Source organism: Danio aesculapii, chromosome 2, assembly GCF_903798145.1.
Source record: "Danio aesculapii chromosome 2, fDanAes4.1, whole genome shotgun sequence".
Taxonomy (NCBI): domain Eukaryota; kingdom Metazoa; phylum Chordata; class Actinopteri; order Cypriniformes; family Danionidae; genus Danio; species Danio aesculapii.
Window position 1 is genome coordinate 8,725,546 of NC_079436.1, and position 19,154 is coordinate 8,744,699.

Below are 19,154 nucleotides of genomic sequence, written 5' to 3' on the forward strand. Positions count from 1 at the left end.
GCAGCCAAGAAAAAGGTCTATAACTTTAACGAGTAGGGGTGCGAATTTACACTGGTCTCACGGTTTGGTTCGGTTAGGTTTATCATGACATCGATTCAGTTCAATTCAATATCTAAGCATTGACGATGCTTTCCATACAGATTTTTTCTTCACAACACAAGATTTTTGAAAATTAAAATCTATAAATATATTAATATTTATATATTATTCTTTTAACTGCCTACTCGACCAAATGGTTGACCATATTTTGACTGACCATATCTTATTGAGAGGAGTACCTAACTTAACTAAACCTGATTGAGCCATCTCGACCACTTGGTTGAAGTATGTTATGCCAAAAAAATCCACTAGTTGTCACTAACTCAATCAAAAGCACTCGTCACAACATTGCTTCTACATTGATATCAAAAACAAGGAAATCAGTCCTGACATCATGTGAACTGTTTTTGGTAAAAATTTTCAAGGTTATCATATTTTTGACATATTACCCTCTAAGAGGCCTAACTTTTTCCTAACACGTTTTCAGATTAACCACTTTCTCACCCTGTTATTTACTTGTTTATTTTATTTCTTAGCTTCTGTTTTTGCCTTGCCCGCTTTCTGGAACCATTTCTCGATGGACTCCAACCCCGTCATCATGGTCAACATCTCTCTGCGTCTTAAATCAAAACAAAACAAAAACTTAAAAAAAAAAACGTAGTTCCTGGGACGTATTTGGCACTCTCCAGAAATGTATATAGCGGTACGTCTCAGAATGAGCCTGGGTTGGCCAAACTTCATACTTGGCACAATGTCGACAAGCCAGGCAAGTACTGTTCTTCTGCCTACCAAACCCAAACTCATCCATCAAATTTGCAGACAGATATGTGTGATTTGTCACTTCAGAGGACACTCTAGACCAGTGTTTCCCAACCCTGTTCCTGGTGGCACACCACCAGTACATATTTTGGATGTCTCTCTTACATATTTTGGATGTCTCTCTTTTCTGATAAATTCCTTTTGGCTTCATTATAGAATGTTCTGATGAGTTGATTAAGGTGTGTTTGATTAGGGAACGTTTAAAAATATGTACTTTTGGTGCACCTTCAGGAATAGAGTTGGAAAACACTGCTCTAGAGTCAGTGGCGGTGTGTTTTACACCACTGCATTCTATACTTTGCATTGTACTAGGTGGTGAAAGATTTTGGATGCTGTGCTCACCCATGAAAACCCATTCCATTCCAAGCATTGTGAGGGTGCAGGTGAGACGTAATTTTTCGAGACTCTAGAGAAGCTCCACTCAAATACATCACGTGCGCTGCGAATGCGACATCTATAAATCATGTAAAACAATAAATTGCGGACTGAAATAAATATCATTTGATTATATGGTTTGGAATTTGATGTTTTATGAGATTATTTACGTTTTTTGCTATTATTTTGTAGGATCGCAAAAATGTGCAACATTCCTGAATCGCGAAAAACTAGGGGGTCTGCCAATTGCTTTCACTTTATTATAATACCACTAGTTGAATTGAATCATTGTTGAATATTTAGTAATGAGGAAATGTCATAAATGGTGGTCACTGAGCTTTGGAGTGTCACTCATTCTTTCAGAAAAGTTTGCAGAAGCAGTCTGTATACCTAGGTGCTTGATTTTGTGTGTCGTGATTGGAAAACCAAAATTCAATGATATCAGTTCATATCTTCTTTTTTGCTTTCATAATTGTATCAGGGCTGCATGGTGGCGCAGTGGCGTAGCACGTTCGCCTCACAGCAAGAAGGTCTCTGGTTCGAGCCTCGGCTGGGTCATTTGACGTTTCAATGTGGAGTTTGCATGTTCTCCCTATGTTGGCGTGGGTTTCCTCCGGGTGCTCCGGTTTCCCCCACTTTTCAAAAACATGTGCTATAGGTGAATTGGGTAAGCTAAATTGTCCGTAGTGTATGTGTGTGTATGGATGTTTCCCAGTGATGGGTTGCAGCTGGAAGGGCATCCGCTGTGTAAATCATATGGTGGATAAATTGGCGGTTATTGCGCTGTGGCGACCCCAGATTAATAAAGGGACTATTCAGAAAAGAAAATGAATGAATTAATCATTCGAATCATAGGGTCATGCTAAGCACAGTGAATACATTTGGACTAAGATTAGTGTTTTAAACTGAGCTTCATACTCAATAATGTCACTTTGCATATCATTAAATCAATATTTATGTTGGCTTGAGAAAGCTAACATACTGTTATGCTACTTAAACTTCCTTATTCCTTTTTCTGAGACAAAAAAAATTACCAACTCCTTCTCCTCCTAGAGTTTCAATGCTATGATGACCAAACTTCGGCCAGACCTTTAGACTAGTCTGACTCGAGTTGCTATATCTTTTCAAACTGATTTAGCTTTCGCTTTTCCAGAAACTGACCTGGAAAACTCGGAAAAATCCCATTGACTTAACAATGGACCAAACTTTGACGCATCATAACTTCTATTGAATCCACAATTGAAGAGGCTGCCAAGCTGTGTAAATCTACATAATAAACTTGGGTGGAAGCTGTACCCCTGGGGTGCAAGAGTGCCCCAAATCTGCTTATTGACTTACAATGGTGAAGAGACCTTCATTTAAAATAATGACTTCAAATCCCATTGACTTAACATGGGACCAAACTCCGCCTTACTGGCTCTTTACCTTCAATACCCCCCTCTTCACCAGACACCAACTTGTTACCTTCACCCCTCCAATATGGCAATGAATTTTTGACTTAAACTCCATATTTCTTACTGATATGGCCAGCCATTTTTGCATATATCACTTTCACACATATTAAGCATTATATTTTCAATATGGCAAGCTATTGTTACAAAATGTCCAAGTCCAGTTTTTGACTGTCACAGAGACATCGAGGTTGATTTATATCACTCATATACGCTTATTTCACGCGGCTGCCATTTTAAAACACAGAAGCGAGGCTGCGGTGGGAAGAAACCCGGAAGTATAGGATCAGCACTGTAAACATTGCAACAACATGCTGTGTACTACAAACCTCCAGCTGTTGTCGCGATTTCATAATGCAGATATGGTGTAAACATCACTTTAATATCATTCAGTTCAGTTTAATTTAAACAATACACAAAAGCATATTAGGCATCAAACTAAATCACAATCTCTTTCAGAGAAATACCTCCAAGTGTCCTCCTAGGCTTCAGTTCATGGCAGCAGGTAAACACCATGGGGACGCTTCCCAGCTTCAGCCTATGTAACCTGGTGAGTGATAAAACCCTGCAGTCCTCTGTGGCACTCCCTTGTGTTGTCTGTAATAGTGTTGTCCCGGTACTGAAGTATTAAAAACGTCCAATTCCTGCTAACATTTAAGCGCCGCTGAGCATGCTCACAAACACCGCTGATTAGCCATAGTATTCACCAGGTGAAGTGCGGTGAACTGATGACCTTCACGGCCAATCACAGTCATTTCTGTTGAGCAGGTGAACACAATGGCAAATCAGCGCTGTTTAAGAACGCCATCAACAGTGCCTTAAATGTTAACAGGGAATGAACTTTTGTTTTTAGTTTCAGTACCGAAATTCAGTATCGTGACATGTCTAATATAGTGAAAGAATCAGTTCATTAACTTGAGTTTCATGAATGGCATCTAAAATGTGTGTTTGGGAAAGAAAACATTAGCTAACTAGTGCCATTTCCCTTAACTTAACTGAAAATTAGGTCCAATATCCCTTTTTATTTTCACAATTCATTTAGAGTCACTCGGAAGGTGGTGAAATTATAAATTTGTATAATTTTCTCTTCGCTGATAAGATACAGCCAGGTACACAACATTCCTGTGTGACTCAGGCGATACTTCTGGGTTTCTTCCCACCTTGATTTTGCTGTTTAAAATGGTGGCCGCCATTGGCAAGAAGCTTTGATGTATTATCACTAAAGTGTCAATTGTCACCATAGCAACAAAACAGGCTAACCTAGCAACCATTTAAAAACTGCAATATCTCTACATCAGAACATCTTAGGGACCTGGGTATTGGCTCATTTGACTCATGCTAGCAAAATTGGATTTCCTGTGAACTATGCATGGTAACAATGATTAGCCAAATGCTAATAACGATAAGCTACATGCTATTAATGATTTTCTAAGTGCAATAACATATGCTAGAAATGCCTATACTAAGTATTAGGATTTGATTAAACATGTACATGAAGGTTGCCATTTAGTAACCAAGTTTACATTAGCAACTGCTCAACAACCTAGCAATGCTATAAGCATTTTAGCAACTGCCTAGCAACCACTTAGCAACCGCAGTAGCCCCTTTCACACATAAAGGTCTGTATGTGTGAACAGGCCCTTTTTTAAAATACCGGTAAATTTGTTCCAGCAATTTTTCGGAAGAAGAAATTGTAACATTACCGGTAATTTGCCATAATGCTGGAAGGGAGGAAGGAAAGATTGCCAGAAAGAGCGCGTTCACGTCTAGAACTCGCTGACGTAAAACGTCTACTTTAGCCAATCAGAACATTCAGACGCATTCACATCTGCACTGTCCATAAAAATAAAAGCCTTTGAATATTTTTCCAGACACATTTAGCTGCTAGATGTTAGTCAGATAGCGTTTCAATGTTCCTTCTTAATGCCAACTGTGTTAATAATTATCGATAAGATGCTTGTAATAAGCTGTTGTTTGTTTACCTTCAGGCTCTGCTTCCTTCAGTTGTTTGATGTGTCGCGTGAGCACATGAAGCAGCCGGTGAGCGCCAGCGCACACACATATTATGAACATCTCGAAATGCGAAAGTGTTCCTCCATATGTTTTCATCGAAGTTGTTCACAATACTTATCCATCCACAGAGTTTGTAATGTAGTCAAATGTTTACAAATACAAGCGGCGGGTTAGAGCTCATTTCTGGTTACTGATGTCAGAATTTACCGGTATTTTGGAATGAATGTGTGAATGGTCTTTTCCGGAAAAATTCCAGAACGTCCGTGCCTATGTGAACACCTTTTTTATGAATTTACTGGGAAAGTAGTTCCGGTAATATTCCTGATATTTACCGTTATGGCTGTGTGAAAGGGGCTAGTGTTTCCTACCAACTGCCATTCCTAGTTTTGCTCGCAGTCACATTGGCTTTCTCAAGCCAACATCAAAGTTCATCAATGAACTTTAGGTTCTAGTTACAATATAATTGCAGCCCAAAAAATATCGCAGACCCCTATGGCAACAAAAACAGCACTTCAGAAAGGACGCGACTCAACACATTAATGTTTTAAGGTTTATTTATACAATTATGCACTCTACTCAAGTTTAAACAACACATACTGATCAGCCATTAGTTACGATTAATAGCTTTGTAACTGTATATGAGTGACTGCAGAAAATATTAAAAAGCTACACATTTCATGGTGTTTTCAGCGTATAAATGTTATTTTATACACTATTTTGACGGTCCATTTGAGTATTAGTAGACTGTCTGCTTAAAATCTGTTGATACTACTGCTTTAACAGACATTTATCTGATTATAAGAAAATTAGCATGTGCATCAACTTACACTAACCCCGTAATCCCAATCTAACAGTCTACTTATATTCTAATGAGAATTAGTTGGCATGTAGATGCAATGTAACTTAAATTCAACAAACGGACCATCAAAATAAAGCGTGACCTATAAATCACATCAGAAACTCATCAGTAGATGGTGCAGTTGGCAGTCGAGTAATCCAAGCAAATCCATTCATTGGTGTATTGCCTAAAACCCTCGGCTTCCACCAGTCCGCTGCCTGCAAATACACACACAAAAGATGACTTAGTCATTTCCCTGCATGACTGGGAAAGAATGTTTAATCAGAGCTCTCATATTGTCAGAGTTTTTTCAAGTGTGAAAGTCTCACCGTCCATGAGGTTGAAGAGGGTGCAGTAGGTGATGCCGTTATCCTCCAGTTTGGCCCATGCTTTAGAAACAGCATATCCCTGTAGCAGTGGGAAGAATAGTGGAAACAAAGCCAAAAAGTATAAATATCCTTGAGAAATACGTACATTTTTAATAGAGGTGAGAAAAAGATGACAGAAGTTATATTTCTATCCACCTGTTTACCATTCACCAATAAAAAAGTGTGTCCTACTTGGTTGTACGCATATGTTTATGCATATTTTCAAATGCGTAATAGAATTGCCAAGATGCACATACATTTTGAAAATATGCATAAACATATGCGCACAACCAAGTAGGACAAACTTTTTTACTCGATAAAAGAAAAATCTTTACTTTAATTCATTCCAAAGGTGTTCAGTCGGGTTGAGTTCAGGACTCTGTGCAGGCCAGTCAAGTTTCTCCATGCCAAATGCTCATCGATATCTTTACGAACCTTGCTTTGTGCACTGGGTTTTTTTTGTTATTTAAATGCTTAAGTATTGTTTATGAAGCTAAAACGCCAAGTTTTGTCTCAAATATAAACTATGTAGAGTTTAATTTCTGCTATTTTTAAGTAGTATCGAGTCAAGTAATTAAATATAAAATTTCTTATTCAATAATTAAATTACTTACAGTCAGTTAAAGGAGGCATACTATGCAAAAATCACGTTTACCAGGGGTTTAAACACAGTATTGTGAATATAGCCAGGCTCTAATGGTAAAAATGAATTAATAGTTTGTTTTTATAATCAGACGTCATAAATACAGTCCACAGAAACACTTTGATTGACATTCTCCCTTTATACATGTCATCGGAGGGGAATAGCACCACCCATTAGTGATGATATCTCCCTCATTAGCATAAACAGCCCTGAGTGAGAAGCAGCCATCTGCCATTAGAGTTTTGAATCTGCCACATTGCTGACACATAGGCGTTTAAAGCTCCACCCCTTTTGATAAGAGAGCTGGGAGCACAATCTCATTTGAATTTAAAGCGACAGTCACCAAAATGGCGCAATTTGGATCAAAGCCTAAACGGGGTGGTTTCAAAGAGTCATAAAAAATTATTTGTGTGGTATTTTGAGCTGAAATTTCACATACACACTCTAGGGACATCAGAGACTTGTTTTACATCTTGTAAAAATGGGCATAATAGGTACCCTTTAAATAGTTTTAATGATGTAATGCTGTAACTTACCCAACACTGCTCACCATTATCCACACACATAGCCTACCTCATATTACAGTATGAAAGTATTGTCAGCGTAGTATTTTACCGTCACTCTGCAGATAGATTCTTCAGTTGCCACCAGGTGAAAGTTCAGGTCTTCTTTGCTGGTCCACTGTCTAGATGTGTGTTTAGCTACGATGTGAAACGGTGTGGCAGAAACCAACTGAAAAACACAATAGTTCTCTACATTTGAATATAATACTCAGAGTTGACATGTTAGAACATTTACCTCACAGGTGTCAAATCCAGTTCCTTGAAGGCCGCAGCTCTGCACAGTTTAATTCCAAACCTGCTTCAACACACTTACCTGTAGGTTTCAATCAAGCCTGAAGGACTTAATTAGTTTGATCAGGTGTGTTTAATTAGGGTTAAAGCTAAGCTGTGCAGAGCTGCGGCCCTCCAGGAACTGGATTTGACACCTGTGATTTAGCTGGTACTCCTATTAAGAGTTTTGCAAGTGTTTTCTGAATATTCAAAACATATTTTCCCACTTTTTACCCCTAAAACAGAAAATTTCCTCTCTATTTGCCCACACTCAAGTGGTTCTAAACGTTGATTCATTTCATTCCTCTGTTAAACACAAAACGAGATATTCTGAAGAATGTTGAGGGGAAAAACAAGCCATTGACATCCATAAAAACACTATGATAGTCAGTAGCTGCTTTTTCCCAACATTCTTCAGAATATCTTCCTTTGTGTTCAGCAGAAGAAAGAAACTCAAACAGGTTTGGAACAAGATGGAGGATGAGTAAATAATGACAGGATTTTCATTTTTTGGGTGAACTTTGCCTTTAAGGGGAACTTTCCATTTAATAATTTTCTAAACCATCATTTAAAAAAAAAATGGGTAACACTTTAGTTTAATTACCAATTCCCACTGCTAATTACCTGCTTTTAACCTGCTTATTATTAAGATAGTCACAGTTTATTAGTACTTATAAAGTATGCTCTTATTATACATTTCTCTGCTAATTCTCTACTAACTATTACTAAGCAGCGAATAAGTACTTTATTGAGCTAAAAGTCTTAGTTAATGGTTTATTAACAGCAGGAATTGTACCTTAAAATAAAGTCTGACCAAATAAATGTAATTAAAACTAACTAAAATGTTTATTATGCAGTATAACAGGTCGAATATCCTTAAATACATATTTTAAAGTCCGTGTGATACTTTGAGAAAGTTGCTGAAATCTTTATTTCAGTATGCTGATGTATACCTCAAACTGAAACTGAATATTGAGTAGGGGGCGGGGCTTTCTGTTGTGCATTATTCTACCATAGCAACTGAACAGTAAGGTTGACGTCAATCTCTGCTATTGCAAACGCGGAAGCACATGGTCAGATTTTGATCGAAGATTACCGAAACAAACATAAAAATTCAGTGGATTAATTTGCACTGATTCATTATTCATCTTACGAATAACAATGTGAGCTATCAAAATAAACATTGCACATTTTTGATTTCAGGCAGACTTTAAATAATAGGATGTGTGTTTTTGTATTGATTCATGCTTTTGCGAATAGTGGATAGACTTACATCATACAAGCATCTCTGTCCGACGGTCAAGCAGCCACCCATGCCCTTCCAGGCCTTGATCTGGTTCACCAATTTCATGTAAACCTCCTCGCAGGGAATCCCAAAGAGCCTGACAGAAAGTAAAAGTAACAATTACAGCCACACTGTTAGACAATTTTACAGTTATTTACTGCAAAACGACCAGTAAAATACCACTTACATTCTTTGCAGTTAATTACTGCAATATGCACTGCATTGTGGATCATTTTAAAACTTTTACAGTAGCTTACTGCAAATTAGGAATTTGCGGTATACTACTGGAACCAAAGCACTTGAGTACACTGTTAGACTTCACCACAATTTTACAGTTATTTACTGCAAAACGCCCAGTAATATGCCACATACATTCTTTACAGTTTACTACTGAAATATGCACTGCCTTGTACACCATTTTAACACTTTTACAGTAGCTTACTGCATATTAGGAATTTGCGGTATACTACTGTAATCGAAGTAATCAAGTACTGCCATTGTAGTTGAAGACAGAAATATGACAGTTAAAAATAAATTGTAACTTGCTTGGAATTTATTAAAATAAACACTAAAAATAAAGGTTTTGAACTGCTAGTGGTGTAAAATGTAAATAAATTACAGTAGAAGTACTGTAAAAATCGTCATACTGTAAAATTTAAATGTGGTAAACGACATTTTACCATAAAAAGAAGTTGCATTTTACTGTAAAAGAGAAATTGCAGTAGGGGTCCTGCTACTGTAAAGCACATTTACAGGTAAGTTACTGTAAAGGGGAAGTTGCAGTAATATACTGACAACAGTGCTGCCAGTACGTTACTGCAAAAATACAATAAAATGTCTAACAGTGCGTGAATTTGTCAATTGGAGTGTGTATTGGGCCCTCGTGTGAAATGGGTTTCTGTATTTTGTGATTCACAAACGTTTTTTTCTGTTTGTTTATGGTTGTGAATTGCATTATGGGAGCTTGATCGTTGCTCAGTCGACTTTTAATATTGAAAATTCAACTTTACAGTTCAACAAAGTGACTTTTATTAACATTTTAGTATTTTGAAATAATATAACGAATAGGAAATAATGTGTAAAGAAATAAGGGTGTAAAATAACGCAAAATACTGGCAGTTTGTTACAAGGTTTTTGTAGCGTAATATACAAAACCAACCTACACTGAAAAAAATTATTCAAAGATGATTCCTTGGATTTACTCAATTTTTTTACGTTAAGTGGTTGTAAACTATTTATTTGGGCTGAATTTAAACAAACAAAGTTGAAGATTGCTCAATTTAATTTGTTTGTTTAAATTCAACACAAATAAATTGTTTGCACAGTTTTGCATGCAACACTTTTTTCAGTGTAGACAACATATCACTTTGAAGATTAAAAGTTGTTGGAAGAAAGATCAGGGATACAGGGACAAAAAAATAAATAAAAATAAAAAACATAAATCACAAAATATGCAAAAATACTAATTATTATTATTTTTTTACAATGTAGGTTATTCTATTAACTAGGCAAGTTGGGTTGTGGGTACAAGTCTGCAATATCAAATCACAGATTCATGGAATTGATTTTCCAGTGGATCCAGAGATATGTGTATTGGGCAATTATACAAATTCTAACCTCCAGCTTAATCATGCTATTAAACTCACTGACATGTTGCTTACGATAGCTAAAAATGCATTGCTTTAAAATGGAAAACAGACATTGATGTACCAATTGGACTGTGGATCTCAGAAGTTTGCAACTGTATACTATTAGAGAAGATCACATATTCTTTGAGAGGAAAGGTGGAATTATTTAAAAACATTTGGAATCCATTTTTGAATTATATTAAAACATTATCACATGATTTGATTTGACAAAATTGTTTTTTTTTCCCACTGGTTTAGTATTTCCTTCCTTTTTTTAAAAAATTTATTTATTTATTTATTTATTTATTTATTTATTTATTTATTTATTTATTTATTTTTATTTTACTTATTTATTTTATATACTGTGGATGTTTTACTTTAGTTTGGTTGCTGCTTAGTTTTGATGTTCTGTGTTGTTAACTTTTGAAAAAGCTAAATAAAAATATATAGTCAAAACTGGGCAAGTTGGAATAGTTCAGTAGATAATCGAAAATAATATATGTTTTTCCCAGCCGAACTAAAATAAAATAAGACTTTCTCTAGAAAAAAAAAAATGATAGGAAATACTGTGAAAGTTTCCTTGCTCTATTAAACATCACTTGGGAAATATTTCAGAAAGAATAAACATTTCCCAGGAAATGTGGAAGGTCAGTAACTGTGAATAATTAGCATGGTGATTGTTCACAATCCAAGCCTTATGATGGGAGTCACAAGTTTGTAATTTGTCGTGGTATTTCAGCCCTTCCGATCATAAGATTTGATGATTTCTTTTTATAAAAGGGTGAAGAATTGCAAAACTGCCAACTTTCCCTACAACAGACATTACTTTGAAGTAATACAATAGTATTTTAAGCTTTACCACAACTGATTTGCGTGACAAGTGTGCTTGTTCATCATACTTATTGATTTTGCTATTTGTGTTTTATGCTGCATTGACATTAAAAGGGATAGTTCACACAAAAATTAAAGATGTACTCACTATGTACTCATTATTGTGTGCTTTTAAAGGTTTCTTTCTTCTGTTGAACACAAAAGAAGATATTTTGAAGAAAGATGAAAACCTGTAACCATTGTTTTCCATTGTTGGAAAAAAAAACACTGTGGAAGTCAGTGGTTACCCGTTTTAACCATTCTTCAAAATATCTTCTTTTGTGTTCAACAGAAGAAAGAAGCTCAAATTGGTTTTGAATAAGTCAAAGATGAGTAAATAATGAGAGAGCTTTTATTTTTTGGGGGTGAACTGAAGATTACACTTTAAAAAATCGATCTGTGTTGGGACAACATGAATAAATTAAGTTAACTTATTAAGTTGAAGAGATTTAAGTGGATTGAACATTATACAATTAAGTTGTTGCCAAAAAAAATCAAGAATAATGTTGATTCAGCTCATTTTAAATAAGTAGTTTGAACAAACAGCACTGAAAAAACATCAATGTTTTGACTCTACTTTTTTGTTTTAGAGTCAATAGATTAAGAATAGATAAGAATCAAATACTTATTAAAATATAAGATAAGAAAAATATAAGAATATAAGATAAGATAAAGATAAGAATCAAATACTTATTAAAATTATGAAGCAACATATTCGATATATAACGTGATTTGAAAAAAATTCTCTAAATTTGAGAATGTAGAATCTTGAAATCACAATCCAAACAATCTGAAAAGGAAACATCCACTGAAAAAATGTTGCAAACAATTTTGAAATGTTCAACTTAATTTGTTTGTTTAAATTGAACCCAAATAGATTGTTTACAACCACTTAACTTAAAATGTTTTTAGTACATGCAAGGAATCATCTTTGAGTCATTTTTTTTCAGTGTAATCTTATATTTAACCACTTCTCCATTCCACATTATGAATAAATAACAGACAGTAACATTCAATAATAATAATAATAATAATAATAATACTAATAATAATAATAATAATAATAATAATAATAATACGCAATAATCAAATTAACTCTATCCTTTTCCACTTTTCTACATGTATGAGTAAATAAACTGTATGAACACCAATCAAATATTTGCCCATCAACCTCACTTTAATACAATTACAGCCTCTTTGCTGTCATTGCATAATTGATTTATGCATTTCTGAATTTGTTTGCAAAATTTTGTTTCCTTTTGTCATTTTTCAAATTATTTATTTTAAATTTATTTGAATATTTATTTATTTAATTTATTATTTATCCTATTTTTGGTCTTTATAACTTTGTTTCAGTTTTGAGGTATGTTTACATTTTAATGAAACATTTTTCTTAAAAATGTTAAAAACATTGCCAAAGATTCACAATGACATCGAAAAACATATATAAACATATAAACATCAGAATTTTCACAAAACAGCGTTTTTTGTAGTTTGTAAATGTAATGTTTTTTTTTATGTTTAATTTTCAAGCACCCCAAATGCCATCGTTGTGTAAATGAATGACACAAATAATAATAATAATAATAATAATAATAATAATAATAATAATAATAATAATAATAATAATAATAATAATAATAATAATAATAATATATTAGCAACAACAACAACAACAAAAAAATGTTGATGGCTAAACTAGTACTTCAACTCAAAAAACTAATTTTGTTGCTTGTTCGAACTACTTATTTAAAATTAGCTGAAACGACACAATTCTTGCATTTATTTTGTGACAACTTAAATTTGTAAAAACTATTAAGGTAACTTAATCGATTTGTTTTGGGACAACATGAAGGAATTGTGTGGAACCCAGAATTTTTTTTTACAGTGTATTTCTGTTATTTGTCAATGCAACATTTCAGTTTAGTTTTACGTTAAATGAACAATATAACCATTATAACAATATTATGCTTACAGTTACAGGACTGACAACACTACATTTTTTCATGCTTATAGTTTTGCTTATAACCACAATTTAATCAAACACTATTCACACAAATATACATGTGCAACTTCAAAAATACATCGTACAAGTTACATAAAAAAAAAAATCAATCATAAGAATATTACTGTAAGTAAAGATCATCTTCCATGAAGACATTTAGTAAATTCCCACAATAATTATATTTAAACTTAATTTCTGAGTTGTTATAATCATATCTGAGAACCTAATTTGGACAACCTAATTTTTTTTGGTGCAATATTTACATTTTTTGAACCCTAAGATTCTAGTTTTCCAAACAGATTTATGTCAGCCTAAAATTGTCTTATCGTAACAAGCTTATTTATTCACCTTCCAGATTATATATGAATCTCAATTTCCTAAAATTGGCCATTATGACTTGTTTTGTGACATATAATCAGCCAGTACAGGATAAGACTTCCTTGATGTCCAAACAACATCAGAAACACGTCAAAAATGCATCAAACCTTGACGTCTGTTTGACATCCAAACATTGATGCTCTTTTGACCACCAAAATTATGTTACAAAAGTATCACTGTAAACAAAATGCTGGTTTCCACAAAATCCATTTGTGATGGGACAACGTGAGGAATTAAGTTGAATTATTAGTTTTTACAAATTTAAGTCGATTGAACATAAGACAATTAAGTTTGCGCCCCAAAAAATTGTGTTATTTCAGCTCATTTTAAATAAGTAATCTAAAAGTTTACAAACTTACGCTGGAGTTTGTATCTTAATACTGCATATAAACTAGCTTGATGTTAAACGACATTGAATTGACTCAACATCAGCATCAAGAAACGATTACAAGACTCCTGTAATCAATTTTAGATGCCATCATTCGATGTCAATTTAATGACATTTGACATCAATGTAGTTAATCGACATTAAATCGATTCAATGTTTTTGATGGTGATATCATTGGTTTACCATATAACTAGCAAGAAATAGCCCACTTAAATTTGACGTTTCAATTTAATTTCAATCAGTGCACACATACTATCTAACACCCTATGATTGACCTTATTCTGCAATGCGGAAGTGCGCTCGTTTCTTTTTTGCGATTGTTTTAGAACTTACGATTCAGTTGCCAATGGGAGAAATGACCGGGGATAATAAAACAGATTCTACAAACAAGTGTGTTCATGACTATTCATAAAAAGCAGAATAATATAATAAGAAAACATGTTTTTAATGTCTAAAAAACCAATGGAAGTGAACGAAAGTCTCAAGCCAAAAAGATTCCGATGGCTGCGCCAGTGCGCCTGCTCTTACTGTATGTGAAGAATAAGTTCAATGTTGTTTCAACCCAAAGTTGTGCAAAATATGGACAAAAATCCAACCCAATGACGAGTTGAGTCAACAACCAACGTTTTAGACTCAGTTCCCTACTGGAAAAAAACTGCTTAAACCAGCCTAGGCTTGGTCAACCAAAAACTCTGGTCAACCAGCCTGGTTTTAGAGGGGTTTTGGCCATTTCCAGGCTGGTTTCTAGCCATTTCCAGCCTGGTCTTAGCTGGTCAGGCTGGAAAATGACCAGCTAAATCCAGCTTGACCAGCCTAGCCAGGCTGGGAGCCCAGCCAAAACCAGCTATGTCCAGCTTAAACCAGGCTGGTCAAGCTGGTTTTAGCTGGATTTAGCTGGTCATTTTCCAGCCTTACCAGCTAAGACCAGGCTGGAAATGGCTGGAAACCAGCCTGGAAATGGCCAAAACCCCTCTAAAACCAGGCTGGTTGACCAGCTAAAACCAGCCAACCAGCCTAGGCTGGTTTAGGCTGGATTTTTCAGCAGGGTTACCGACAGCAACTAAAACAAAACTAGGCAAACTTTATACTGGAGGGCCGATGTCCTGCAGAGTTTAGTTCCAACCCTAATCAAACACTTGCCTTTCTAGTGATCTTGAAGACACTGGTTGGCATATTGAGGTGTGTTTGATTAGCGTTGGACCCTCCAAAACCAAGTTTGCCCATTCCTGAGCTGACAACATTTCCAATAAACATTAAAAACACAAAGAAACACAGGTGTCTCCTGAAGAGACCTTACCAGATGACCCTGCACTGAGCGTGGAGTGGCTCTGCGGTTGCCATCAGACCCATGCCCAGAATCAGGGTGAAGGTCAACAGCAATGCTCTGGTCTGCATGGTGAAGGTCTTCAGTGGTCAGTGATCATACAGAGATGTGCTGCAGTTTTATACTCAGCATCTGATCATGTGCATTCAGAAGAAAAGTAGAGCCACGGCATTGATTAGCGAGCTCCAGAAACACAAGCGCCGGGACTTTACACGCGTGTTCTTCTGCCTGGAGAAATGTGTTAATCTGTGTCAGCTGATCTGGTGGTAACTCTTTAACATTTGGGTTCTGTTCGAGTGTTCATCAAATCTGTTCAGTACGCATAACTTCTGAGGAATGATATGCATTTTATTTATGCTGTGCAACACAAGCAGTCTTTCATGTGTGTGAATAAAGCTGTTAGAAACAGTAGGATGTACTCCACCAAGATTCATAAGATTAGAGTGGACAACTCTGTATCAAATCTGGACTGTAGTTTAACTCTATTTATCAATCCTTATTAGTCAGAGAGATACTGTATCAAAAATAAAGAATCAGAAGGACATCAATTGTTCCATTCTCTCAGCAGAAATCAGTTCACATTTCCTTCCTCTCTCTGAATCAAACATAGTGCATTTATAAATTCTAGCATCAGAAACAACATCTAAGATAGAAACACACAAAAAATATAATAATAATAATAATAATAATATAAATAAAAACATTAAAAAGACAACTAACTGCAATATAAACAAATGTCTAAATGCAAATATGCAAAAATACAGCAGTAAAAAATGTTTACATCGCAAAAAAATGGTTGTCATCTGATGTGGGGCCAGGGTAGGCTTTAGATTAGATGGGCCAAGCCCATCTTCTAACCAACCAACCTGTAACTAACCAACCTGTAATCAACCAATTAATCAACTAGCCTGTAACCAACTGACCAATCTGTAATCAACCAATTAACGAACCAACCTAGAACCAACCAACCAACCAACCAACCAACCAAATTCTAATCAACCAATTAACCAACCAACCTGTAACCAACCAACCAACCAAACTCTAATCAACCAATTAACCAACCAACCTGGAACCAACCAACCAATCTTTATTCAACCAATTCACCAACCAACCTGTAACCAATCAACCAACCTGTACTCAACCAATTAACCAACTAGTCTGTAACCAACTATCCAATCTGTAATCAACCAATTAACCAACCAACCTGGAACCAACTAACCAATCTTTATTCAACCAATTCACCAACCAACCTGTAACCAATCAACCAACCTGTAATCAACCAATTAACCAATCTGTAATTAACCAATTAACCAACCAACCTGGAATCAACCAACCAATCTTTATTCAACCAATTTACCAACCAACCTGTAACCAACCAACCAACCAACGAACCTGTAACTAACCAACTTGTAACCAACCAACCAACCAACCAATCTGTAACCAAAAAACAAACAAACAAACAAACAAACAAACAAACAAACCTGTAACCGACCAACAAACCAACTTGTAGCCAACCAATCAACCTGGAACCAACCAACTAACCTGGAACCAACCAACCAACCAACCAAACAAACAACCTGTAACCAACCGACAAACCAACCTGTAATCAACCAATTAACCAACCAACCTGTAGCCAACCAATTAACCTGTAACCAACTAACCAACCAACCAACCAACCAACCATCCTCTAATCAACCAAATAGCATGTAACCAACAAACTAACCAACCTGTAGCTAACCAACCAACTAATCAACCTCTACACCACACTGCTTTTAATGCCAACAGCAGAAGTCTTTGGATAACAGCCATCAGAAGAGCTGAATGGAGCGAGGACCTATTTAAAATTGCTTGACTCTGCAGTTCTCATGTTATATCAGGTAAGTTCACGCTATGCTGAATCTGCCAGACAGAACCTTATAATTCCAAGCGGAAAATGACTTTTTAGAATGAGAAGGTTCTGTCTGCATTTGCCCTGTTTTATTTACCCCAATTTGCAAATGTACGAGAATTTTGATCATTTACATTTATAGTACATTTAGGGTCTCTGTCATGTTAATGTGTGAAAGTGAACTGTTCCACACATATTATTTGCTATTTGCTAAGCTCAATATCTCAGAATCATTCAGCAGATAGAACCTTATAATTCCAAAGCGACGATTTGTCGACAGTTTGTGGGACTTATCCGAATTATGGGAATTATCCAGCCTGATCTCACGAGAAAACGTAAGTATTTTACGTTTTGACAGTTTAGTGGCTAATTCGTACGAATTCGTACGAGTTCAGTTGTACGAAATTGTGCGATTTTAAAAAGAGGCGTGGCACCTAACCCCACCCCTAAACCCAACCGTCATTGGCGGATGAGCAAATCGTACTAAATTGCACGAATTAGATCGTACGAATTCGTACGAACTAGCCACTAAATCAAAAAATTACGAATTGCCGTGAGATTGTGTTGGAATTATCGGTCTGACAATTTTTTATAGGATATATATTTATATATATAGATTTATAGGATGAACATTTTTTAGTCTTATGCCTAACCCGGAATATAAAAATACATATAAATACATTTAGGTCATTTACTTTAATAATTACTATTGGAACCAGCAAAACAAAAAAAAGTTTCTAAAGACAATCACCTACTGCACCTTTAACTTAACATATGCACATAAATAATTTAGATAAAACATGTTTACTCACTTCAAGTTAAGTCTAAACTAATATTTTTTACAGTCTGTTGCCTAGTTGTGTCATTGCGAGGGGTGTATTTCATTTATAATCACATCTGTGAAAAAACAAATCAGGAAGGATCCTGAGGTGAGGAGTTCATTTGAACCAAATGACTCGATATGTTGAAATTGCACAAGTCACAGGGCAGCAGGAGGATACATGTGTGCATGCGTGGGACTCAGTTTGACTTACAGTACTTTCCATTCCAGATAAAAGTCAGAAGTTCAGCTCTATAAATCGGTTACAGTTATTAGATTAGCTTTTATTTCAATGTATGAAGCTTTATTTCAACAACAAACAGAAGACCACAACCTCATTACAAACAAACTAATCACTATGGGCAGACAAATTAAATACGTACAAATTTATACTTCAGTATGTACTTCGCAGTCAAAAGGTATCTAGAACAAAAATGTGTATAACACTTATCTATAATAGAGAACAAACTATTGAACTCTTAATAAATTAATTTGTGTGTGTGTACAGTACTCTGCAAAAGTTTTAGGCCCCCAGTAACATTTGTTATTTTAATGAGGGAATAATGACATTATATATTACTCATTCTCTTTATTAAAATACAACCAGGCTATACAGCTTCTAGTTGGATTTTTGGGGTCTATTTGTTTGAGACATATGAAAGAAAGAGTTAGAGAAAGATGGAAGAATGAATGAAAAACACTGGAGTTTCCGTCTGGTTTGATCTGCATTTCTGTGCATTTTTATTTGATGTTTGACCTAATCTTAACTGAAAAATGAAGAGAGGGTGGGACATAGAGTAGCTCCTCCCCTTTTTAAAATACTACCAATAGTGTTTTGTGTTTATCTCAGTCCTGCCAGTGAAAGTGATTGAGATCAGGCCCAGCTCCAGCTTTTCACTAGGGTGGGCCAAGTGACATTCTAAGTGGGACAAAAAATTATTAAATAAATAAATACTCAAGCAAGCAAATACTCAGACAGTTATAGTCTGCAGAACAAATAACAGGTGTAAAATAAGTAAAAAGTGTTGGTAGGTTTCAATATATATATATATATATATATATATATACAGCTGAAGTCAGAGTTATTAGCCCCCTTTGAATTAAAAAAAAAAAAAAATTCCCAAATGATGTTTAACAGAGCTTGGAAATGTTTACAGTATCTCTGATAATATTCTTATTATATAAGTCT

At 35.2% G+C, this 19,154-nt stretch overlaps 1 protein-coding gene across 1 annotated transcript; it reads right to left on the reverse strand.

Moving 5' to 3' along the window:
• Positions 1 to 5,233: 5,233 nt before the first annotated feature.
• On the reverse strand, positions 5,234 to 15,371 carry wu:fc46h12 (uncharacterized protein LOC568958 homolog). The gene is made up of 5 exons (XM_056465929.1): positions 15,231 to 15,371; positions 8,653 to 8,761; positions 7,162 to 7,278; positions 5,865 to 5,943; positions 5,234 to 5,753 (listed from the first exon to the last, which is right to left on the reverse strand). Exons 1-5 carry the CDS (start codon positions 15,326 to 15,328, stop codon positions 5,662 to 5,664), a joined length of 495 nt encoding a protein of 164 aa, XP_056321904.1. The 5' UTR covers positions 15,329 to 15,371; the 3' UTR covers positions 5,234 to 5,661.
• Positions 15,372 to 19,154: the final 3,783 nt, after the last annotated feature.

Bases quoted from the DNA above. Each gene is read 5' to 3' on its own strand.
- wu:fc46h12 (XM_056465929.1), bottom strand. From the start codon at position 15,328: ATGCAGACCAGAGCATTGCTGTTGACCTTCACCCTGATTCTGGGCATG. The intron at 7,279-8,652 runs GTAAGTCTATCC...TGTGTTTTTCAG, and splicing joins GACAGAGATGCTTGTATGAT to TTGGTTTCTGCCACACCGTT. The intron at 5,944-7,161 runs GTAAAATACTAC...CCACTGCTACAG, and splicing joins AATCTATCTGCAGAGTGACG to GGATATGCTGTTTCTAAAGC.